Genomic DNA, 25,786 nt, shown 5'->3' with positions numbered 1-25,786 from the left:
CCAATACTTTTTCATGGCACTGTCCACGGGGAAGTAGTGGAGCTTGGAGACAGCATAAAGTTCCTGGGCATCCACATTTCTTCTGACCAATCCTGCTCTGTGAACACCTCACAGACCACCAGTTCTCAGTAGGATGACATCACATCCACTTTACTTGACTTGAAGTTTTATATTCAGAGTATATCATTTTGGATTTTTTTTTTTTAAGTGTTCTAATCTCGTGTGTCTTCCAAGATGGGATTTTCTGCAAAATGTCATTATGTTCTCATAATGACAAAAAAAAAAAAAAAATGGTTTATTGAATAACTAGTTCGTTATTCATTTACGTATAAAACCGTGTCAGGCTGTATCCATCCAGTTCACGCAGTGTGTTGCGAAATGCTGAGAATGGAGCAGGTTGTGCTTCCTCTGTGTTTTTGGAACAGCGTTGTCAGCGATAGGAGCCCTGCTGGTGTTTAAAAACACCGAAGGTCTGACACAGGTGCGAAACAAGACACCAAGGTAAGGTAAGAGGTAAGATTATGGCAAGCACCTTGTCATACTTTCTGCTTTTATCACAATATTCCTGCGTGCACTAATTCAACCAATGTAACAGAAGTGTGATTCACATTTTCTTCATGAATTAACTGGATATCAAAGGATTTGTTAACTCGTGAAAGCCGAGTCTCAAATTCATTCATACGTTCACAATCGACAAGAATTCAACCTCCGGTGAGTCTAATCAGCAGCGTGATTCGGAAAATTGTTCTTGTGATGACTGAGAAACTGAAAAGGCGTCCCTTTCAGAGCTGTTAGTTGTCTTACAAAATTTAAGAGACATTTTTGAATAATAATGATGTCCTTCTCTGCCCACCTTCACAGCCATGGCCTCAAGTCTGTCCCTCCTTCTTCTGGTGCTGTGTGCTCTGTCTGGGGCTCAGTCCCAGCTCAAGGTGTTTAACTTGCATGCCAGCGGTCTTCCCTCGGACATTTTGGGGATCAGTGACGGTTATGTCAAGGTGTTCTGTGGCTCGGCCGCTCTGGGCACAACGGCGGTCCGTAAGGACAACGCTAACCCTTGGTGGGAGGAGGAGTTCTCCTACTTCAAGGCCCAGGAGCACGACGTGTTGAGGCTTGAGGTTTATGACCATGATTTGGTCTTTGATGACCAGCTGGGCGTGTGCCAGAGACAGATCCGACCTGGAACCCATCAGCACGACTGCTTCCTGAAGAGCGGTGGCACCCTCCATTACGTCTACACCCTCGGCCAAAACACTCAATAAGCATTACGGATAGTTTTCTTTTACAAGTCACCGGCTTTTCTGCAGGAGTCACACTAAGATGTGGCTGTCTGACTGCATTGCTGTTTCCAATGTTGTCAAAAGGAAATAAAGTAAATTTCAACAATCAAACGATACACTCTTTAATGTGATTGCAATGTCAAAAGGAGAACCGTGACACACAAGATTTCATGAACTCAGAAATAACACTGATTTTTGAGAGGTAAATGCTTTTATTTCTGTGAACATAATGTAATCTAACACTATAGCTACTTCACCAGAGCTGATAAAATGAACATTGATTTGAACCAGATGAAAACTGGTTTGAAATGAGTGCTTCGACATACAGTATGTATTTCAAGTTGCATTGAAATGGAATACAATTTAACAAATAGCCATCCATTAATCAACGATACCGAGGCATGCACGGTACCTGAAAAATGACAGCACCACATCAGCCATCATCACAAGATTCATAAACAGAAAACACAAAACTGCTCTTATAAAATAGGGGAGGAAGGTGCAGGAATATACATGAATATACATGAATGATCATTTGACTAAACGAAACGACTCACTTTGTAGTTCGGGGTCGGTGTCCTCCGACAGTCAGCAGCGGTTTTGTAGGACATCAGCAGCATCTGAAGGGCTCGCTCCCAGGTCCTCCTGCAGCGTCTCACCGAGGTCAATGCGACTGGAACTGTGGACTCGGGGGCTATGGCAGGAACTAGAGATGGTTGGTAACCGTGCACAACGTGAAAAGGCGATAGACAAGTGGATGCACAGGGGAGGGAATTGTGAGATAATTTGACCCAAACCAGTTTCTGAGACCAGGATCGTTGCTGCTGTGAAGCGAGACATCGGAGACCAGTCTCCAGGTCCTGGTTCAGCCTCTCGGTTTGGCCGTTGGTTTCAGGGTGTAACCCAGATGACAGACTGACGGTAGCACCTATGAGATTGCAAAACTCCTTCCAAAATTGTGAAATGAATCAGATACCACATTCTTGGGGAAACCATGGAACTTGAATACCTGGTGTATCATTAACTCGGCAGTGTCTTTAGCTGAGGGGAGTTTCGCGAGTGCAATGAAGTGTGCCATTTTAGAGAACCTGTCCACAACTGTGAGAATGGTGGTATTTCCTTTAGAGCCCAGTAATCCTGTCACAAAGTCTACGGAAATGTCTGACCAAGGACGTTGTGGTATTTGGCAGGGGTCGCAACTCCCCAGAAGGACGTTTACGAGAGGACTTGTTCGCAGCAGATACCTGGCAAGCATTGACATAATTGGTAACATCCCTTCTAACATTGGGCCACCAAAAGTTCGACCGTAGATTGACTCTTGGCAATGCCTGTTTGACATACAGTCCCGGTTAGTGTGAGCCCAGTGGATGACTCTTCCCCTTAAGGTCGGAACTGTGCCCTGTTTCCAGGGCAATTTTCAGGGCTGAGAGTGTTCTTCAGAGCCTCCTTTATCGCAGTCTCAATGTGCCAAACAAAAGCAGAAACGAAACATGACTTGGGCAAAATGGTTTTAGGGTCAGACAAAGAATTCTCTGCGCAGAAAATGCGCATCTGGCTTACCATTTTTAGAACCAGGTCGGTAGGATAACGAGAAATTGAATCTAGTGAAGAACAGAGCCCATCAAGCCTGCCTCGCATTTAATCTCTTAGCATACTTAAAATATTCCAGGTTCTTGTGATCTGTCCATACTAAAAACGGAGTATGTGCCCCCTCTAACCAGTGCCTCCACTACACTAAAGCCACCTTGACTGCCAGCAGTTCACAGTCACCAATGTCATAATTTCTCTCGGCTGGGGTCAGTTTTTTGGAGACGTTTCTGGGAGAGCACTGCTCCTATACCAGCATCAGACGCATCAACTTCTACCACAATCTGCTGTTTGAGATCTGGCTTGAGCATGAGGATGGGAGGAGGTAAAGCTCGATTTAAGTTTCTTTTTTTTTAAAGCTCGATTTAAGTTTCTGAAAAGCTGCCTGACAAAGTGGGTTCCATACGAAAGGTCTGTGTGGCGAGGTAAGATCATGCAAAGGCGAGGCTATAGAACTGAAATTTCTAATGAACTTTCTGTAGAAATTAACGAACCCTAAGAACCTTTGTACGTCTTTGCGTGACATGGGAGTGTGCCAATTAGTCACGGCACCAACTTTGCAAGGGTCCATTTTGATTTCACCTGGAGCCAGCACGAACCCCAGAAAAGAAACGGACGTCTTGTGGAACTCACATTTCTCAGCCTTGACATATAGTGCATTCTGCAGTAACTGCTGCAACACATACCGGACATGAATGATGTGAGTCTCCTCATCCGGGGAGAATATCAAAATATCGTCCAAATATACAAAAACGTACACATTCAACATGTCACGCAAGACATCATTGACAAAGTTCTGGAAAACAGCTGGAGCGTTAGTTAGTCCAGAAGGCACTACCAAATACTCATGATGTCCCATTGGTGTGTTGAACGCTGTTTTCCATTCATCCCCCTCCCTTATCCTGACTAGATGATATGCATTTCTTAAGTCTAGTTTGGTGAAAACCTTGGCTCCCTCCAGGAACTCAAAGGCGGTGGAGATGAGAGGAAGAGGGTACCTGTCTTCAGTTATGTCGTTGAGACCCCGGTAATCGATACAGGGTCGCAGAGTCTTGTCCTTCTTGTCCACAAAGAAAAATACGGCTCCTGCAGGGGATGAAGATGGGCGAATAATACCGGCTGCCAGTGATTCATCCACATACTCCTGCATAGCCTTGTGTTCCGGCCCTGAAAGAGAGCATGACCTCCCTCGTGGGGGTGTGGTTCCAGGCAGCAAGTCAACAGCACAGTCATAAGGTCTGTGGGGTGGGAGGGATTTGGCCTTGGACTTGGAAAAAAGATCTTTAATGTCCTGGTAACAGGTGGGCACTTGAGATAAGTCAAGATCCCCAGATGAGGTCTGATTGTCATTTGAAACATAGCCCTGAACATCACATGGAGGCTTGAAACGGTTCTGAAAATGCTATCTTGAGGTGACCTAGAACACCGTGGAGGAGCAAAAATGATGTTAAAGACCTCTAAATAAAAGTATAGGAAAGCAGAATGTAAGTGGAGAAAAAAACTAAACTCCAAATGGACTATGACCTCTACAGACAAAGCCTTTGTAATTTTAACCAATAGTTAGTCAGGACTAGACATCAACAATTTCTGAAATCATCAGTAAGAACTTCAACAATACTCACACTCTGTTTGTTGCGGGTGACAAGCTCACAACTCCCCCGAATCAGATAGCTCCAGAACTCCTAACAGCAGATAAATGCAATGAATTTGCGTGATATTTTTGTGAAAAAATACAATCCATCAGGTTAAATATTCGCACAAATCAGCAAAATGATAAAATGATACTACATCTGAAGCCACTCAAAAAAAACTCTATTACCATGTCAGAATTTGATACAGCTGACCAAAAAACTGTAGAGAAAACGGTTCAGCAGCTGAAACCATCAACGAGCTGTCTTGACTCAATACCATCTGAATTTTTCAAAGCTATTGTGAAGTCTGTGCTAGCTGATTAGCAGCAAATAATCAATTGCTCACTTCTGTCAGGTGAGTTTCCGAAAGCTCTTAAAGTAGCTGCCATTAAGCCTCTGCTAAAAAAATACAACGCTGGACGCGTCCATGTTAGCAAGCTATAGACCCATCTCAAATCTCCCTGTCATAGCCAAGATTGTTGAGTTGTTTTTTTACCAACTCAGCAATTTCTTGAACTTAAATTACTTTTTGACAAATTTCAATCAGGGTTCCGAACTCATCACAGTACAGAATCAGCTCTTATCAATGTGCTAAATGATATATAAGGTGGCAGGGGGGGGGGGGGGGGGTGTCGGTTGCTAGGTAACGCGTGATGGTAGCGACTCACAGCAGAGCGACCGTGGGGATCATGCGTACACAGGGAGATTAACCCAGCAGAAAAGCACTCGGCGGTGCTCTAGGTAAACTCAAGTTTATTATTTCAAAAGCAATGACCACGAATCCACGTGTTCGTTAGTAGCTTGCTAGCGGCTGAGCAGTGGCGAGTTAGTTAACAGCTTCCAGTCATATCTGTCTCGTGTAGGGTCTCTTTTTATAGTTGTAATTTTTAGGAAAAGTGACGATAAACCTCTATCAATCTCTGTGCTCTAGAAGGCTTGCTCCATGGATGAAATAATAGTTCTCAATTAAAACGGTTTACTGTTGTACTGAAAGACACAAAGTACACAACAGGAAGTGGAATTTTAGACACAATTTTATTAATCTACAGGGGAATTTGGGGAACCAATGCAGAGGGACTTTACTACAAAAAGGTACAGATAAACATTGGTAAAGAAGGCTGAACTTGTGACGTAAAACTGTGGGATTAGTGGATGTGCAGTGAGCGATGCTCGATCTGGGAATTAGGTGACCGTTAGTTTAATCCCAATTATGCACCAATTTGTACTTGGTCATCAGCAAGTTGCACTAATGTTGCGCAGAACAAAAACGAGCAGGCGGGTTAATCCTTCAGATGTCCGGACAAGGACGTCGACAGGTTGATTTGAAGAAAAGGGAGGAAAAAGAAAAAAAGAGTAGAGTGGCTGAAGCCTGGGTGGCGTTGTTCACCACGTGCTCAGAGAGAAATTGATTCCTGTCGCCTGATTCCTCTTGCTGGTGACTCACCCTCACACAAAAGTGTAGTTGGGGAGTTGGCAGAAAGTCTCTGCTGTCAGCGATGGTCGAAGCGGCAAGGGAGATTTGGGTCGATCAACCTATATATATATATATAATTATATGAATATAATATATACAGGCCCCCTTAAATCATTTAAGTTCATTTTTTTCCTCATTAATATGTACACAGAAACCCATGTTGACAGGAAAAGAACGGAATTGTTGAAATTTCTGCAGATGTATTAAAAAAGAAAAACTGAAATATCACACAGCCATAAGTATTCAGTATTTAACTCAGGTACTGTCCATGCCTACTGACCATCCTTGAGATGGTTCTACACCTCCATTGGAGTCCAGCTGTGTTTGATTATACTGATTGGACTTGATTAGGAAAGCCACACACCTGTCTATATAAGACCTTACAGCTCACGGTGCATGTCAGAGCAAATGAGAATCAGGAGGTCAAAGGAACTGCCTGAAGAGCTCAAAGACAGAATTGTGGCAAGGCACAGATCCGGTTTAAAGGTTAAAAAAATAATATTATAATAATAATAATATATACATAATAATATAAAAAAAAATATTCTGCTCCACTTAAGGTTCCTAAGAGCACAGTGGCATCCATAATCCTTAGATGGAAGACATTTGGGATGAGCAGAACCCTTCCTAACGCTGGCTGTCCGGCCAAACTGAGCAATTCGGGGAGAAGAGCCTTGGTGAGCGAGCAAGGTAAAGAAGAACCCAAAGATCACTGTGGCTGGGCTCCAGAGATGCAGTCAGGAGATGGGAGGAAGTTCTAGAAAGTCAACCACCACTGCAGCCCTCCACCGTCGGGGCTTTAGGCCAGAGTGGCCTGACGGAAGCCTCTCCTCAGTGCAAGACACATGAAAGCCCGCATGGAGTTTTGTAAAAAAACACCTGAAGGACTCCAAGATGACGGTGGACGACTGGTTAGAGCGTCAGCCTCACAGTTCTGAGGACCGGGGTTCAATCCCCGGCCCCACCTGTGTGGAGTTTGGATGTTCTCCCCGTGGGTTTTCTCCGGGCACTCCGGTTTCCTCCCACATCCTAAAAACATGCATGAATTGGAGACTCTAAATTGCCCGTAGGTGTGAATGTGAGTGTGAATGGTTGTTGGTATGTATGTGCCCTGCGGTTGGCTGGCAACCAGTTCAGGGTGTACCCAGCCTCCTGCCCGATGATAGCTGGGATAGGCTCCAGCACGCCCGCGACCCAAGTGAGGAGAAGCGGTTCAGAAAATGGATGGATGGATGGACTCCAAGATGGTGAGAAATAAGATTCTCTGGTCTGATGGGGCTGCCACGGTGGACAACTGGTTAGCACATCTGCCTCCCACATCACAAAATCATGCGTGGTAGGTTGATTGAAGACTCAAAATTGCCCGTAGGTGTGATTGTGAGTGCGAATGGTTGTTTGTGCCCGCGACCCTAGTGAGGATAAGCGGTAAAGAAAATGGACGGATGGATCGTCTGATGGGACCAAGATAAGACTTTCTGGCCTTAATTCTAAGCTGTATGTGTGGAGAAAACCAGGCACTGCTCATCACCTGTCCAACACAGTCCCAACAGTAAAGCATTGTGGTGGTGCTGTGGGGGTGTTTTTCAGCTGCAGCGACAGGACGACTGGTTGCAATCGAAGGAAAGATGAATGCGGCCAAGAAGAGGGATATCCTGGACGAAAAACTTCTCCAGAGTGCTCAGGAGCTCAGACTGGGCCAAAGGTTCACCTTCCAACAAGCCAATGCCCCAAAGCACAGCTCAAATAACGAAGGAGTGGGTTCACAACAACTCCGTGATTGTTCAATTGTCAGCCTGAGCCCTGACTTAAACCCAATTGAGCATATCTGGAAAGACCTGAAAATGGCTGCTCACCAACGTTCACCATCCAACCTGACAGAACTGGAGAGGATCTGCAAGGAGGAATGGCAGACGATCCCCAAATCCGGGTGTGAAAAACTTGTTGCATCAATCCCAAAAAGACTCATGGCTGTATTAGCTCAAAAAGGGTGCTTCTACTGAATACTGAGCAAAGGGTCTGAATACTTATGGTTGTGTGATATTTCAGTTTTTCTTTTTAATAAATCTGCAAAAATTTCAACAATTCTTTTTTTTCTGTCAATATGGGGTGCTGTGTGTACATCCATCCATCTGAATGCTGGGGCCTATCCCAGCTATCTTTGGGCAGGAGGCTGGGTACACCCTGAACCGGTCGCCAGCCCATCGCAGGACACAGAAACAAAGAACCATTCGCACTCACATTCACACCAACGGGAGATTTAGAGTCTTCAATCAACCTACCATCCATGTTTTTGGGATGTGGGAGGAAACCAGAGTGCCCGGAGAAAACCCACCCAGGCACGGGAAGAACATGCAAACTCCACACGGGGCTGGGATTTGAACCATGGTCCCTAGAACTGTGAGGCAGATGTGCTAACCAGTCGTTCACTGTGTGTACATTAATGAGGAAAAAAAATTAACTTCAACGATTTTAGCAAATGCCTCTAACAAAGAGTGAAAAAATTAAGGGGGCCTGAATACTTTCGGTACCCACTGTATATATATATATATATATATATATATATATATATATATATATATATATATATATATATATATATATATATATATATATAATTTAAACACAATAAACGCTGCAGAAACAGGCATAAGCTCTATTAATGTTCACATTATTAAATTTTATGAAAGTAGTTGTTTAACTTTCATAAAACAGCATTTTAAAAATTTAACAATCTTGCTATGGCGTCTGGATAAATTTTTGATAGCGACCCGCCATGGTTTAACGATGACATCATCAATGACGTGTAGCGTATATTGGGTTAAATAAAAACGTAATTAATTTAGGAGAAAATAGTAAGACGGAAGCGACGCCCGCGTTGCTTCCGGTTTAGCGTAATTTCAAGTTTCAGCCTTATAAATCAAGCTATTTTGTCTCGTAAAGGTGAACCACGTCGCTTTTTAGATGTATAAAATTTAGAAGACGACAAACATTTATCAGTCTCATATTCTGAAGGTTGCTACAGGAATGAGATAAGAGTTCTCGATAACCAGAAGTCTGTTGTCGAACGCAAACCCACACAAATGATAGAGGTACTGAATTTTTATAGAATATTTAATGACATCTAACATGGGAATCTACAGGGAAAAAGCAAAGAAAGGACAGGAGGTAGGAGGAGGCTGAACTTGTGATGTGACGGTGGAATGAGCGTGTATTGACAATGCATATAGCTAGGGTTTCCTGTCCTCGTTAATTTAAACCCAAACATGCACTAATCTGTTCATTTTAGTACAGCACAAGATGGATTTACGTTGCGTGGAACAGAATTTAGGCTGGTCGATTTCCCGAATGTTAGGCCAGTCCGGTCCGCATGGGGAACTGGTGGATTTGGTGGAAAAGGTGGAAGGAAAAAAAAGAAGAGCAGGAAGAAAAAAAGTTCCCAGGCAGGGCGGCCGGAGCCCGTATGTCGCTGTTTCTAAGACGTTCAGAGGACGTGTGCTGCCCGCTTCCTTCCCAACAGAGTTTGCCCAGGCACCCAAAAGTGCTGGCAGGATGCCATGCGGCGGGGAAGGGTCCAATGTGTCCTTGCCACCTCGTGGTGCTAGGTGGTGCTTCCTAGCTGAGGCAGTCTTCGGCAAGTTGGTCGAACGAGCGCCCCCGCCCCCACCTCCGGGACCAAAAGGGGAGATGGACCGCCTCTTAATCCAACTTTTTCATCCTAGGATTATTTTGTGGTTTAAATCCAGTGCAATAAAATATGAATTATTGGATATAAAATAACGAGACCATTTTCCAGCTTTGCATTGTCACTCGCACATCTTCTTTCATCCCTGTATTGATTGTTTCAATTGTTTGTGGTTGTTGAGAACATTGTAATATTTGCAATATGGCATTTGTGTTGTGCGGGGTGAAACATCTCATCCGGTTCAGTTATTATTATTATCAGACATTCAAAATTGCAGAAATACAATTACTCTTGGCGCTATTGTGATGGTAACACTATGGCGTTTATGCAAAGTTCTTAAAATATTTTATAACATTCAAGTCCATTGAAGATAGTGATTAGTTCATCCGGAGTTGCAGTAGATTTCCACTACCTGTGGGTGTCGCTAGTGTCCCAGCCATTGTCCCAGACAGAAGGAACAAATGTCACTGGAAACAGCGGGAAAAATAAGTCTTTGTTGGTGAGACTCTTCAGGCTGGCTGGGGGTGGAAGTGATTTAATTTAGCGTCCGGGTGAGAAACCAATGTCTGTGTCTCAGCTTTAATGAGCTACTTGGGACTGGCTGGTAATTCATTTAGCGTCAGTCCGTGAAGTTAAGCCTCCTCTTGCTTCTTCTTTGATAAACAGACAAGGTTTTCCTTAGATGTCTTATGCACGCAGACTGGTTCAGCGGGGCAGCCGAGACAGCTTTGCAGCACAGCACGAGACTGGGGGTTGCTGGGTGTCATCTTTAATGGCGTGTCCGTTACATCGTTGACGTCATCAACATGACGGCTCATCCGCCAATTACAGCAGCATTGTTTTATAGTACTGTAATGACACTTGGCTGTCCCAATCACGTCGCTTAGCTATTTTAACCACAAATTAAGATTATATTTTCCCCCGACCCCACTAAATGCAGTTTGCACTGCAGTGTGCAATGACGATGTTCTGTGAAATAACTGGCTATGACCTCTTTGTATTTAAAAGCCGCTAGGCCATTGCTTTTCAATCATTTTACCCCAATACCACCAATAAAAATAAGTACGTAAGTTCGAAGCACCACCATGATGACCAACATTAAAATACAGTAGCGTCATCGCCCCAAGTGTTCATCTAAAATGAGACGCGGGTTTTATTTCTAAAAAGTGTATTTAATATTATACACAGTTGGAACTTCTGCTTTTAACTATAGGGGGGAAAAAACCTGCACCTACTGAATCAAATCAAATGTAATGCACAAAGTTAAATAAAATTGTACCTAAATAAATGTTTGAAGAAACATTCCTAAATGATTCAATGCAAATGTATTATAGTTAAAAGGTAAATACAACTGAATTGTACTTAACCAAAGTACTACACGGTATTTAAAAAACAAAATAATAAATTTGAAAGCGCTGTAACAACATGCAGTTTGAAGCTTTAATTTGGATTCTTGCAGGTACCACTAGAGGGAGCCCACACCATAGCAAACTTTGAGAACCACTGCCCTATGCTGTTTTAGCCATAATTGTTGTCCATGTGACCCTCATAGTACACTTATTATTGAATTTAAAATTGTGACAAATGACAACATACATAGGGTTTGAGGTGAAACATTTTCATCCGGGAGTTGTTACCTGCTTTGTAATGTGCATTAACACAGGCCCCACCGATCTAAGTCAGATGGCAATTTATGCTTTGAATTGCTCTGCCTTCAAGGTTTGTACTCTACTGAGTACCATTGTAGATGTTCATGACCTCTGCTCTAAAAGGTATCTTTTAGCATGGCTTGAGTGATTGGCTTGATTTTCGTCTAAACTCTGCTGTGACGTGCGGACCTGCGGGCTGGAGTTAGTTTATAGCTTGTTTTCTTGCGGAGATGACTTCTCTGGGGTGACGGAGGACTTTTCCCATAGCCTTTATCAGATGACGACCCCTCACATCTGTCCAGTGTCGCAGTGTGGCATCTAGATTCAGAGTGTGGTTTTATTGCAATAGAAGAAATGGTCCTACTTCTCAGAAGTCTTTTTTCAACTGTTTGCTCTATGTCATCTGATGCACTCGGCTCATTTTCATGTGCTACCCCTTCCTCTTCATCATCAGATCCTGAATTCTGTGTGTCAGCTCCAAGGTTCTCCACAGGTTCCACGCGCTCTTCTTTCTTTAAATCCTCCTGCCTCTCATTGCCAGTTGAAGTGCTCTCTTCCATGTAGCCTTTGGATTCATTTGAATTCTTTTTTTCTTTGTCACTCTTCATTTCATCTTCCCCCATCTCATCATTCTCAGCGTAATCCACCCTTGGTCTCTTTCTTAAGGAATTTCTTTTTGGCTTCAGGATATTCTCTGTTTTGTCTGAAATTCTTTTTTTGCCACTTTTGACATTCTCACACATTTCCGCACATGTAGCTGTATCTTTATGACTTTCTGGGGGTGTTTCTGTTTCTTCAATTTCTGCGTCTTCAATGGCCATATGTATAACGCTGTCATCAAACATTTTAGGTGTTCCCTCAGTCTGGTCCTCAGTTGTGACACTGGTAAGAAGCTGTTCATTTGTGATTCCATCTCTGTTTTCAGGTGTATCATCAGTCAACTGAATCAGTGTTTTGGTTTCAATATCCTGAGGCTGGATCTCAGATTCCACGAGGTCTGTGCTTGTACCCGATCTTTGTATCAGTTTTGTTTTGCTCCTGAGCACTCCAGTTGTGAATGGAGTTTCTTGCTGTGCCAACACAGAGTCTTCTCCAAGAAGTGACTCTTCCTCAATGACAGCGTGTTCAAATTCTGAGACTTGAGTTTCCTCTTCTTCAGTTTGGTCCCCTTTTTTCTCCTCACACTCCTGGTCTTCCCCTAATATCCCTCCTCTATCTTCTAAAGCTTTAACTTCTCTGTCTGATTGATGGTTTGTGCGGGATATTTTGGACCTAGGCTGTGTGGTGATGGAAGCAGACTTTCTTCTTTTTCTTAGGTCTCCTGTTTCTGTTGCGGGATCAGCAACCTCTTCCTCCTCTATAATAGTTGGCCTTTCATCAGTCTCTTCCATTTCCATAATACATGTCTGTCCCTCTTCCTGTTTCTCAGGATGTGCAATAGATTCTTCTTTTTCCATCTCAACTTGTGGATCAGTGTTTTCTCCCCTCTGAGTCACAGCTTCCTCCTCATCCCTTTCTCCTGTTCCTCTATTCCCACCTTTGTCCTCAGCTTCTTCCAGTAGCTGTGCTGTTTGCGCAGCCCGTATTTCTTCTTGTGAAGCTGTTTCTTCTTCCTCTCCTTCCGACTGATGCCATTTGCAGGCTATTTTTGATTTATGTTGAGTGTTAGCAGGAACAGACTTCCCTCTTTTATCCAGAACCCGTTCTACTTCTACTTCTAGTTTACCAATATCTGCCCTCTTTTTCACAGAGCTCATCCCTTCAGAACTCTGATCAACCGTGAATGTAAATTCCTCCACCTGTGTCTCTTGCACATTGTCCCCTGATGCAATGGTGGCCAATACAGATTGGGTCTGTTCAGGCTCTCCTGAGCCTTGTGTTTTCATGGATTCCTGTGTAGGATCATTCAAGGTGCTCCCCTCATAAGGAGTGTTTGCAGCTGCAACCTCTGGCTCAGTTGCCTCACATTCCCCTTTTTCTCCATGTTGAATGTCCTCTTGTTCCAAAACACAGTCTCTAATCACAGTGTCTGTTTTTAGTTCTGAAGTTTGCATTTGTAGATCAACATTCTTGTCCTCAAGGCTCCCTTCTTGATGATACATCTGTTGATTATCCTGAATTAATTCATCTGCTTCTTCAACTTTTCCCTTGTGACCTATTACTTGAACCTTTGTTTCCTCTGTACAATCTTCCATAACTAGGTCTTCCTGCTCAGTGTCTTTACCCACAGATGATTCAGCAAAATAATTCTCTGTCAGGGTTCCCTTGTGTGTCTGCTCCTCATGCTTATCTCCATTTTTAGCAGAAGTCTCTTCTTGGACTATGTGGTCCAGTAAAACTACAGTAACGGATTTCAGAGCCAGTGTCTTTGAAACCACTTCTACACTCTGTTGTGGAGCTGCAGTAAGTTCTATTTCTTCGACAGGATTCTTTGCGACAGGATTCTTTGCTTGTAATAGGTCATCTGAGGATGCCGTCATAACCACTGAATACTCTTCCATTGTTGTCATCATCTCTACGATGCCTTCCTTTATATTTACAGATGTCCCTGCATTTGCACTTTGTTTGCCCTGCTCGGTGTCTTTTGTTACAGCTGAAGTCTCTTCTTCCATCATAATGACACCTGCTTCATTGAATTCCTTGACAGGAATACCATCTTTGTCTTCTGCCAGATAATTTTTGGGGCTACTTGTTGTCTTACACCTTGTTTCAACCTTCCTCCTCCTGCTCCTAGGAACTCGTATTTCAATGACTGGCACTTCTTCAATCTTGACTATATTTTCCTCATTTTGTTTTTCTGAAATACCATCTTTTATTTTTTCAGTATCGGTTTCTGTAGGTGTATAAATAGTACTGATAGATTCTTCTGTCCTGTTTTCCTCTGACACTGTTTCAGACTTTTCTGGTTTGGGGTCCTCTCCAACAGAACTGGACAGATCGTTTTCCTCTTTTGCTTCGAGCTTAGTCTCCTGGTTTTGTAATTCAGCACACTCCCTGGGGGCTAGTGTTTTTTCCACTTCCTTCACACTCAGTTGATGGTGCGTTGTTTTTAAATCCAGTAGGATGACTGTGGCTTTCTGGAGCTTGTGAAGTTCAATGCCTTTTTCCTGAGATGCTTCTTTTTCTGGTAGGACACTGTGGTACTCATCAGGCTTGTCTTTTTCTAAAGCAACACTGGCTGTGTCAAGCTCTTGTGTCACGTTATCTGCATCTTTCTCATTATTATCTACTGCCACAGTTACAGCCTCTGCCGTTCCTTTAGTGTTTTCATCTTCCTGTACTTCATTCCTCCCTTCCAGGTCTACCGCAGTTAAAGCTTTTTCTTCCTCTCCAGCCTTTGAAGCATCACATTTTCCTGCAAAACTCAGTTCCTCAGCTGACCTTTCTCCTTCCGTTTCATTTACCATCCTGCCAGGTTCTACGTGACTATATTGGTTGATTTCTTCAGGAGCTGTCTTACATCTGCCTCTAAGAGGTACAACTGTTGATTCATCGTGATCTTCATCAGATCCCTCAGTAAGAGAATTCGCTTTTTCCACAAACTTTTCATCAATGGTCATATTCAATTCTTCTACAGCGTTGACCTTCTCGTGAGACACCTCCTCTACTCCTTGCCTTTCTGACACATTTTCAATTCCACTGTGAGAATCACAGCAGGCGTCCATCAGATCCTCTCTGTCTTGACACTCCTCTGCAGCAAGTGCTGGTGCATCCTCAACTTCTTGTGGTGTTAAAGTAGTGTTCACTCCCGCAGATTCTTCTACTGCAATGGCGACATCATCTTTCTCCTTTTCTTCAGTAACGATACTATATGTTCCCTACAATATAAATAAAATTTAGTATTGATTGCTATGATTCACTGATCATTTTTGACAAAACTATGCATGTTTATAGATACATACACACCTCAGTCATCACAAAATCAGAAAAAGCAGCAGTCTTCTGTTTGCCAGAAACGTGTTCCTCTGGGGGCTCTGCTTCAATATCCTCAACTCTAACAGACATGAAAGCATTATTTTTTATTTTGAAATGTTTAAATATATTTATTTCTGATCACCAGTTAACCATATGGTAATAATGAAGAGCGCACTTACTGGGAATTAAAACCATGCTATCTCCATGAACGTCAGCTGTGTGTACCACTACATTACCAATGGCTCCAAACAAATGCCATAACCTGCATTTTGTGAAAAGATGCTACAGCCAAAAATATATAGTAGTATGGTAGTGTGTGGTCACCTTATAACTTTTTTAGATTGCCTCTCTGAAATCTTATCAGCTTTCTTCGTTTGGTTTCGGCCACTGCTTCTACTCCGAGTTGCAACAGACTTGTCACCGGTATCTGTTTAGATCATGACATTAGTTTAAATAAACATTAGCTCATTATGTATACTTCTACACAATCTGTAGAAGCATTTTCACTGTAGAAAATGTTGAAATGCTTACCTTTAGTGGCGGAACACACTGATACGTCTTCCTGCAAATCAAAAATCAAATTTGTTTTTTCCTGCTAGAGATACTAGCTCTCCTTCTTTCTGGTCCACAAACTGAAATACAATACTAAAGAAACATACCACAATTTCTACTGTGTACGCCATAGATTCAGCTTCTTTTATTTGTGTGGCAATTGTCTCCTTGGTCACTCCCTTTTTTGTCTCACTCGTGACCTCATGTAGTGTCTCAAACAAACTCGTTGGTAACGCTGCGAAACAGACAGCATTAATGTTGACTTAATGAAATACACTATTATGTAAATATATCATCAAAACACAATAATAATAACACATTTTATTTGTAGGCATCTTTCAGGGCACCCACAATCACATTACTGACAAATAAATACAACAGGGATCAGGTATGCAATAAAGGTATTGGATGGCGTATGCAAGTTGAAAAAGAGTTAACATTTTGGAGAAAGTCGATATCACGGCGGAATTGTGAAAAAGGGTTTGATGAGGGGCTGCACGGCTAGCACAGCGAGGAGCACGGAGGAAGAAGAGCAGAGAGTACATGATGGAACGTAAGGATAGATGAGAGGTAAGTGGGTGCAAGGTTATGATGATTCTAGAGGGTGAGGAGAAATTCACTGTTTGACAGGTAGCCAGCTCTTGTGTATAGAGGGGAAGTGTTTAAAGAAGGTAGTTTTGATAATGATGTGGGTAGTTCTGGTCCAGTTGTTGTTCATGTACAAGTTGAGTGGTAGACCAGAGAGGAATAACAGTAATCGAGGTGGGATGTGACCAGGGCTGTGTCAAAAACGGTGGTGCTGTTGGGTGTGAGGGATGGATAGATGAAGCTTGCTGATGTTGTGTAGTGACCGGAATATGTTATTGGTATGTGTTGTTGACACCCACTCTCAACTTGTGTGTGGGACAATGAAGTTGTCAATGGAAAGTGAAAAACTGGTTGATTTTGCCAAGATAGATTTTAGAAGCTTTTAAACCAATGAGCAGAAGGGTAGTTTTATTGCTGTTAAATCTGAGAATAATGGTTTTTGATTCTGTAACTGCAAAAAAGGAGGTTTGGGAAGGGACAAGTTAAGTGTAGAGTAGATGTGCTGGGTGACATCTCGATAACTGGAACCTGTTAGCATGTTTTAAAATTTGGAAATGATCAAGAGAGAGGACCGAAAACAGATCCTTGAGGAACATCTTTTTTTTTTTTAACTGGGAAGCGCTGAGAGTTGTGAATTGGACAAAATGAGACCAGCAGCCAGAGAACTATGACTTGAACCAGAATAGATTGGTGGCTGAACAACCAGTGGAAGATGGTCTGTAAAGGAAAACGATATGGGAGATAGTGTTGAAAGCTACGCTGAGTTCAAGGGGAGTGGAAATAGTAAAAGATCCGAAATCAACAGGTCATTAGAGATTTCAAGCAAGGCTGTTTCCATACTACGTAGGATGGAAACCAGCCTGGAGTTCTTCAAAACTGAATTGTAGTGGAAAGGTGGATGTGTAACTGTTTGGCTACTGTTACATCAACAATGTGCAATATGAATGGGCGGTTGGATTGTCAAAGTTGGTAGGATTGGTGGTACGCCAGCTCTGATGAGATGGTTGGGCTAAGGTCAAATGCGATCCTGGATTTTCCTAAAAGTCAGATGTTGAAAATTGGAGAATGAGGCGGAATGTAGCTAAGGAAGGATTGGTAGAGTAGATTGGCTGTAGAATAATTAACATAAAACAGGTTTTGGTGGATGTTTTCGAATTTTCCTTTGTACGTTGGTACGCCTTCAGTTAGTCCGAGGACGGTGTTGAAGTGTTTTGGTGTTTCCTTCACTGGACCTGATGAGGTTGGCATAGTACAGAGGGTTGCAACATATTACATTTCAAGGTTACAAATGGCAGGCGGTATAAGAATATATTGTCACTCGGCACAAGAATGCCCTATTTACGTGTTTTTATTATTAGTTCATATTTATGGCCTAGAAGTGTTTTTCATAGTAATTTTTTTTTTTTTTACTTTACTGCCGCATTAGTGTGATAGACGAAGACAAGTTGCAATGTACAAATTTGGGTTATGTCGCTGCCGTGGGACCATAACTCCATTGTAAACCAAGGACCCCCTGCAATTAAATTTTGCTGTAACATGAGCATCCTTATAAAGAATGCAGTACTTTGCAATAGAGTACCTACTGTAATTTCTCATGCCCCCCCAAAAATTGTTTTTGTCAAAAGTCAATAGTGTGCATTATACATAGGTATAGGGGAAATTGAAAGCAACTTTCACATTTTATAAATGTATGCCGCCATCTAGGAGGTTATGAAAAAGGTAGACACTTTCATCCCAATATGGCACTGCTACCTAGAGGTTTACAAAAAGGTGTACACTTTCATTCTAATATGCCACCACCACGTAGAGGTTATGAAAAAGGTGTAGCCTACACTTTCATTCCAATATGACAGTATGACTGACAGTATGAAAAAATACAGTGGGTACGGAAAGTATTCAGACCCCCTTATATTTTTCACTCTTTGTTATATTACTAAAATCATTTAAGTTCGTTTTCCCCCTCATTGATCTACACACAGCACCCCATTTTGACAGAAAAAAACAGAATTGTAAATGTTTTTGCAGATTTTATTTAAAAAGAAAAACTGAAATATCACACAGCCACAAGTATTCAGACCCTTTGCTCAGTATTTATTAGAATCACCTTTTTGAGCTAATACAGCCATGAATCTTTTTGAGAATTTTCACACCTGGATTTGGGGATCCTCTGCCATTCCTCCTTGCAGATCCTCTCCAGTTCTGTCAGGTTGGATGGTGAATGTTGGTAGACAGCCATTTTCAGGTCTCTCCAGAGATGCTCGATGAGGTTTAAGTCAAGGCTCTGGCTGGGCCATTCAAGAACAGTCATAGAGTTGTTCTGAAGCCACTCCTTCGTTATTTTAGCTGTGCTTTGGGTCATTGGCTTGTTGGAAGGTGAACCTTTGGCCCAGTCTGAGCTCCTGAGCACTCTGGAGGAGTTTTTCGTCCAGGATATCCCTGTACTTGGCCGCATTCATCTTTCCGATAATTGCAGCAAGTCGTCCTGTCCTTGCGGTTGAAAAATACTTCAACAGCATGATGCTGCCACCACCATGCTTCACTGTTGGGACTGTATTGGACAGGTGATGAGCAGTGCCTGGTTTCCTCCACCCATACCGCTTAGAAATAAGGCCAAAATGTTCTATCTTGGTCTCATCAGACCAGAGAATCTTATACCATCTTGGAGTCCTTCAGGTGTTTTCTTTAGCAAACTCCATGCAGGCTTTCATGTGTCTTGCACTGAGGAGAAGCTTCCGTCGGGCCACTCTGCCGGAAAGCCTCGACTGGTGGAGGACTGCAGTGATGGTTGACTTTCTAGAACTTTCTCCCATCTCTTTCTAGAACTTTCTCCCATCTCCTGACTGCATCACTGGAGCTCAGGTCTTATATAGACAGGTTTGTGGCTTTCCTAATCAAGTCCAATCAGTATAATCAAACACAGCTGGACTCTAATGAAGGTGTAGAACCATCTCAAGGATGATTAGAAGAAATGGACCGCACCCGAGTTAAATATGTGAGTAACAGCAAAGGCTCTGAATACTTATGGCTGTGTGATATTTCAGTTTTTCTTTTTGAATAAATCTGCAACAATTTCAGAAATTCTGTTTTTTTCTGTCAATATGGGTGGGGTGTTGTGTGTAGATTAATGAGGGGGGGGAAATGATTTTAGCAAATGGCTGCAATATAACAAAAAGTTAAGGGGATCTGAATACTTTCCGTACTTATTGTATGTACAGTTGTGCTGATAAAGATTCCATACCATGGCAGAATTTGTGAAATATAGTTTTTTTTTTTTTTTTTTTTAAATACGACTGATAACTGAACAACAACCATCATTAATTTCTTTATGGTTATGTGTTTTTTAATGATAATGTTTTTCTGAAATGCGTGACAGTTTCATTTGAATCCCATTAATATAAAATTAAATGTATTTCTCCTGGCCCTTCATGTTTTCTTCAAAGAATCCTACCCATCTTACAAATTCTGCATGGGCACAACTGTGTATTTTCTCATTTACTGAATAAAAGTAGGGCTGTGAATTTCAAAATTAGACCAAGTAAATAAAAAGAAAGTATTATGTGTTCAAATAAAGTGCTTAACTGCAGAATAATTCTTTGAAAAAACTAACAATATACAGATAATACTTCATGTTTTGATCATATGGGTAGAAGCAAAATCAGGCATTGTAAAAATGCATTATACATAGGTAGAAGGGTTTCCGAGAATTTTGAGGTCAACTTTGGGGGTGCGTATTATACATGGGTGCGCATTACACACGAGAAATTACAGGACTTCTATTTTCTTCTTGAACTAATGTTATGCATGTGGGTGGTATGAGGCTTGCTGTGGTATTACTGCAGACAAACAACAATTAAAAGTTATTCACCTGAACAGAATATGTTTGAATATGATCATAATATGCTATGTGTATGCGTTGAGCTCGTACCCCTCAAATCCATGGTCTGAACCTTGCTGGCAATGTTAAACCTCTGGTTTGGTCCACCTACTCCCTCCACCTCCCAAAGTAGGCCTGTGTCTCCTGGGTACTGACCCAGGTACTTCTCACACACTGTGGACAAAAGGCAAGAGACAAAGCATGAACATTATGAAATGAACCAAAATTACCACGATTATTCGTAGTACAGTATCTCTGCACCGTACAGCCGCGGTCGCCATGCTGGAGGTCTACATATTATTTTTGTCCGGTGCCTTTTAAGTGTTTGACTCGATAAATGTGATAGAAAGGTCAAAAAATAAAAACACGAGTTTCACACGTGTTATTTCAGCTACAAACAAAGTATACTGTGACGATACAAGATACTACAATTACTTGTCTATTCATAATATATCATCTCACAGCATTGTACATGGGAGACATACATACTTTTGTACATGGCTTTGGTGAGTGGATACCGCAATCCCACACAGTCGTCGTGAAAACTCAGCACAAAGTCCTCCAGCATGTGAAGGCCAAAGCCATTACCACGGTGACGTTTCCTCACAAATATAGAGTCCATGACAGGAAGCTCATATCTTCTTGTTGAAAAATAATTGTATAAACTGCCTACAAGGGACACGAAACATAAACAGGCATGAAAATATTGGACTCCGATGTATAAGACCATTTTTTCCCCTCCACGTTTTAATTTGAACAGCAGTTAACTTCTTTTTTGACTTGAACGACAGTTGCGAATGTTAACATCTTGCTTTAAAACATTCGCTCTCCAATGAATCAACTTTTAGGATGGCAACAGTGGGACCCCGGAACTAAGAAGGAATTTCTTCCAAAATTCGCGGATTGTGTTCGACTTTGCCGGTTCCCAAGTACAGCACATCCAAAACACAATGAAGGTTTTACCTGAGGTTTTGACTGAGTAGAAGCCAACAGCCTCCCCATTATTCCAGTAAATCTTTGCATAATCATTCTCCCCATGGCAGAGGAAGGGAAGCTCCTCTTTGGAGTTGATCTCCCTTGCTCTGTAGATCACCCGATTCAGGCTATACAACACTATTCTCTCCCCAACTGTCTCCACCTGAAGCGCACACACAGAATCATCCGGTATATAGGATCGTGCAGAAAATGGATGGAAAGACACGTACAATGTGAGTTTGTCACAGAGTGATCTGAATAGCGACATGAGGGCTTTTTGCAAAGGCTTTTACCTCAACCGCTCCATCTCGAGCAAGGTCAGACGTCTTGAGAATATCATCTGCGGTCCACCACCGGTCCAACAGGTACAGAGCGACAGCGGTGAAGGGGTTGGCGGGAGAAAAGAGGGCCAGCATCCTCTCCGTGTCACTGGAGCCATGCAGAGGAACATAGCCTACCCTGGAAATGTCTACGCTGACCTGAAGACAGCGAGGACAGCACACAAATGAGTATATGTTAATAGGACGTCAACCAGACCCAACATCGTGACCCCTCGATCGGTCTAATAAGATGCCGTGCAGGAGCTGTACAGTGAAACCCACATTCGTGTGCATTTCAGCATTCGTTGTGTCATGTTGGTGTCAAGGAAGTATAGTCAAGTGAGTGAGTGTTGTGAGTGTCTTCTGAGCCCTATGCTGTGTAACCTTAGTGGAGTCAGAGAGGGTGAGTTGCTCAGCAGAATCTGGGTTGCCCCAAAGGAGTTTGTCCATGTAGGTGTGAGCTGCTGCTTCCAGCTCAGCCAGGCTGACATCAGCCAGCAAATCCACAGGGAACTTCATACCTAAATAAGACAAAAAAACAGGGAGCACTTCGACACATCAGCGTTCATGGAAATGTAGAATGAATATGAATGGATGAATAATTATCTCTATGAAAGGGTTAGATAAAACAAATGTTCACGTTTGTCTTATTGAATGTGTTGTTTTCTATTCGTTTCTACAAACATCGGGAAAACCTGCGCTTAGTGTACCGCACGTCCATGTTTTGCCGCCTGTCGCAGAGGATCGGGCGAAGACGTGCGATGTTGCGTGCGTGGTTTTTTTTTTTTTTTTTTTTGGTGGAGCGAAGAGAGCAAATGCCTCTGTGCGCAGATGCTTTTTGTTTCACCGGCGAAAGCTGGCCCGCGTGCTGCCCCGAGGCCAGGGAGCTGTAAATACCACACAGCCATGCATGAACCAGTCAGACATTTCTTTCCTCTGACAGAAGGTCTCTTCTGTATGCTACGTTGCCGAGCACGGAATGTTCCCGATAGCAGGTTTGCGTATCTTTGTAAATTAGCTAACATGCACGAAACTACGGGATGGCCTTGTCTCCAGACAAGCAGGACTTTAGCGTTGTGCAAAATCTGGTGGATTCACAACAGAGATTTTGTCGTGTTCAGCTGCATGGCCTTGCAAGAATGGTGGCTCCGGATGACTTTTGTGCTGGAACAGAGTTTGAAATACTCCCTCTGCTTATTTATTTCTTTTTTTGTTATTACGCTGAAAAATGCAGCCGGACAGAAAAGGATTTTAAGGGACAGAGTAGTTGCAGTAGTTGCACAGTCTCGATAATTGACCACAAGTTGTCATGGTCTGTGTTTTGGTTGTGGTTGGGTTTGGTTTAGTTTCATGTTTCCCCCGTGTCTTGTGTGCTCATTTATCGTGTCCACCCGTCTCCCTTCTACCTTGTGTCGACCAATCAGCTCCCTCCACCCACTCCTGTCTTGTCCAGGTGGTCCTCGTTGTCTCGGTAATCTGTATTGAGTTCGCTGGTTTCTTTCAGTTCTTGTCGGTTCGTTGTCATTGTCAGGTATCACATGTCAAAGTCGCCTGGAGTTCCAGTGGTCATGTCTACTTTCCAGTTTTAGGTTTGTTCAAGTGTTTCTTTGTGACTTTGATGATCAGTTGTGGGACTTTGTCTAGTTTTCTTTTTCCATGATCCTTGTTTGCCTTTGATTTGGAATGAAATCGAATTTTTGAGACTTCTGCCTTGCCTCCCTCCCTGCTTCCCTGCACTTGGGTCCGCCACATTTTTGCCTTGCTTTCCATCCATCCATCCATTGTCTTCTGCTTATCTGAGGTCGGGTCGTGGGGGCAGTAGCTTTAGCAGGGACGCCCAGACTTCCATCTCCCCAGCCACTTCATCCAGCTCTTCCGAGGGGATCCCGAGGCGTTTCCAGGCAAGCCGATAGACGTAGTCTCTCCAGCGTATCCTGGGTCGTCCCCGGGGTCTCCTCCTGGTGGGACGTGCCCGGAACACCTCACCAGGGAGGCATCCTAAACAGACGCCCGAGCCACCTCATCTGGCTCCTCTCAATGCGGAGGAGCCAGCGGCTCTACTCTGAGCCCCCTCCCGGATGACCGAGCTTCTCACCCTATCTCTAAGGGAGAGCCCGGACACCCTGCGGAGGAAACTCATTTTACAAGCGGGAATCCGGGATCTTGTTCTTTCCCACAACTCGTGACCACAGGTGAGGCTAAGAACATAGATAAAACGGGTAAATCGAGAGCTTCGCTTTTCGGGTTAGCTCCTTCCTCACCACAACGGACCGATACAAAGTCTGCATCACTGCAGACGCTGCACCGATCCGCCTGTCGATCTCCCGTTCCATTCTTCCCTCACTCGTGAACAAGACCCCAAGATACTTGATACTCCTCCACTTGGGGCAGGATATCATACCCGAGCCGGAGAGGGTACGCCACCCTTTTCCGATTGAGGACCATGGCCTCAGATTTGGAGGTGCCGATTCTCATCCCAGCCGCTTCACACTCGGCTGCGAACCGCTCCAGTGAGAGTTGGAGATCACGGCCTGATGCAGCCAACAGAACCACATCATCTGCAAAAAGCAAATATGCAATACTGCGGCCACCAAACCGGACCCCCTCTAAACCTTGGCTGCCCCTAGAAATTATGTCCGTAAAAGTTATGAACAGAATCGGCGACAAAGGGCAGCCTTGGCGGAGTCCAACCCTCACCCAAAACGAGTCCGACTTAATGTCGGCAATGCGGACCAAACTCTGACACGGGTCGTACAGGGACCGAACAGCCCGTATCGCGGGGTTCGGTACCTCATACTCCCGAAGCACCCCCCTCCACAGGACTCCCGGAGAGACACGGTCTAACGCCTCCTCCAATTCCACAAAACGCATGTCGACTGCTCGACTGCTCCTCCTCAATCTGAGATTCGACTTCCCGACAGACCATCCTGCAGAGACCCGCACATCATGCTTCGTGGCGGTCCCCTGGACTGTGAATGTGCCCTGTGTGTGCGCAATATGTACTGTGTATAAAAATTCTATCGGTGGGACTTTAATGCGTTAATACCATTTTTTTTTTTTTTTTTTTTTTTTAAATTACAAAAAATTAGCACATGAAAAATATCGGGCTATATAGTGCGCCCGTTTTTTTTTTTTTAATTACAAAAAATTAGCGCATGAAAAATATCGGGCTATACAGTACGCCCGTTTTTTTTTTTTTTTTTTTAAATTACAAAAAATTAGCACATGAAAAAAATTGGGCTGTATAGTGCGCCCGTTTTTTTTTTTTTTTTTAATTACAAAACATTAGCGCGTGAAAAATATCGGGCTATATAGCGCGCTCGTTCATAACAGCTTTCGGACACGCCACGGCGCTCCGTTAATGACGTCACAGCTGCAGTGATCCTAGTGATTTATGTTATAACGAGGGGAGGGGGCTGGGGGGGACACAAACAATCATTTATCATCGTGATCATGATGATGGAAATTGATCGACTTCCATAGCACATGAGGTCATTCTAGTTTTTTGGGGTTAAAGTGGTTTGATGAGAACAACAACAACAACAAATAAAAAATGAAAGACGAATTCAAGGGAAAGTTGCGCAGTTTAGCAAGCAGAGTCTAATTCAAAAGGAAGACAAAAGTTCCAAAGTGTCTTGTCGACTTGGAAAGGGTGGGGGGGGGGGGCGCGGATGGATTTGGCCAGCGGGTGCGTGCTCCGACGAATTACCGACGGCAAACGCGCAGCGTTAGATTTCATTCCTGCTATTCGTCACTGCACTCATCCGCACAGCAGCACGCAGACGCAAACTTACCGCGGACAAAGAGCGCCGTGTGTCTTTTTCAACTCTCAGCAACAAAACCGGAACGATTCCAAAGCGCACGAAAGGGGCGGTGACGTCATACCGGCGCCGGCGGGCCGTTGTGCGCGTGCGCCGCTCAACCGGGGTCACCGAGCCTTACGTAACACTAAATCTCCTCGCAGCCTCGCAAATCATCATTTTTGCTGCTCACAGGAGAAGGTTGGGTTTTCCAAATCAACAACCGGCCTCTCCCCACATTAAACCTGTTGTCGTCCTGCAAAAACAACCTTTAATAATAATAATAATACATTTAAAAAAATCATAATAATAATCTGATTTCTGAACATGATACCATGATGTGATGACAAATGTGCACAATTTAGCCAATCATATTTCTTCATATGACAAACCAGAAAAAATGGATGTTCAATCAATTAAAAAAATAAATTAAAAAAATGTAACTAAAATTGTAATAAT

The 25,786-nt window shown here is 43.2% G+C and overlaps 2 protein-coding genes across 5 annotated transcripts; one reads left to right on the top strand and one right to left on the bottom strand.

The window, feature by feature from the left end:
• Positions 1-487: 487 nt before the first annotated feature.
• Positions 488-1,289, top strand: LOC133399527 (perforin-1-like). 3 transcript variants are annotated; one of them, XM_061671093.1, is made up of 2 exons: positions 488-711; positions 862-1,289. In XM_061671093.1, the coding sequence occupies exon 2, from the start codon at positions 864-866 to the stop codon at positions 1,260-1,262; it is 399 nt and encodes a 132-aa protein (XP_061527077.1). In that variant the 5' UTR covers positions 488-711; positions 862-863; the 3' UTR covers positions 1,263-1,289. The 3 variants fall into 3 exon arrangements, with proteins under 3 accessions (XP_061527077.1, XP_061527076.1, XP_061527078.1); XM_061671092.1 differs by having other exon boundaries at positions 491-513; XM_061671094.1 differs by having other exon boundaries at positions 493-501.
• Positions 1,290-8,606: 7,317 nt separating this feature from the next.
• LOC133400468 (titin-like) lies at positions 8,607-25,408 on the bottom strand. 2 transcript variants are annotated; one of them, XM_061673184.1, is made up of 11 exons: positions 25,322-25,408; positions 21,912-22,048; positions 21,501-21,686; positions 21,196-21,370; positions 20,722-20,901; positions 20,284-20,406; positions 15,878-16,005; positions 15,750-15,780; positions 15,543-15,645; positions 15,210-15,297; positions 8,607-15,121 (listed from the first exon to the last, which is right to left on the bottom strand). In XM_061673184.1, exons 2-11 carry the CDS (start codon positions 22,044-22,046, stop codon positions 11,468-11,470), a joined length of 4,803 nt encoding a protein of 1,600 aa, XP_061529168.1. In that variant the 5' UTR covers positions 22,047-22,048; positions 25,322-25,408; the 3' UTR covers positions 8,607-11,467. The 2 variants fall into 2 exon arrangements, with proteins under 2 accessions (XP_061529168.1, XP_061529169.1); XM_061673185.1 differs by lacking the exon at positions 25,322-25,408 and having other exon boundaries at positions 21,810-22,005.
• Positions 25,409-25,786: the final 378 nt, after the last annotated feature.

Source organism: Phycodurus eques, chromosome 3 (assembly GCF_024500275.1).
Source record: "Phycodurus eques isolate BA_2022a chromosome 3, UOR_Pequ_1.1, whole genome shotgun sequence".
In the NCBI taxonomy this organism is placed as follows: domain Eukaryota; kingdom Metazoa; phylum Chordata; class Actinopteri; order Syngnathiformes; family Syngnathidae; genus Phycodurus; species Phycodurus eques.
Note: the sequence above shows the minus strand (reverse complement) of the source record. Positions and strands in the feature narration are given on the sequence as shown.

What these genes read in the sequence shown, in the direction of transcription:
- LOC133399527 (XM_061671093.1), top strand. Translation starts at nt 864, where the DNA reads ATGGCCTCAAGTCTGTCCCTCCTTCTTCTGGTGCTGTGTGCTCTGTCT.
- LOC133400468 (XM_061673184.1), bottom strand. Translation starts at nt 22,046, where the DNA reads ATGAAGTTCCCTGTGGATTTGCTGGCTGATGTCAGCCTGGCTGAGCTG. An exon ending in AGTGTGTTCCGCCACTAAAG is followed by an intron (nt 15,646 to 15,749) that starts GTAAGCATTTCA and finishes TGATCTAAACAG; the next exon opens with ATACCGGTGACAAGTCTGTT. An exon ending in CAATCTAAAAAAGTTATAAG is followed by an intron (nt 15,298 to 15,542) that starts GTGACCACACAC and finishes CATGTCTGTTAG; the next exon opens with AGTTGAGGATATTGAAGCAG.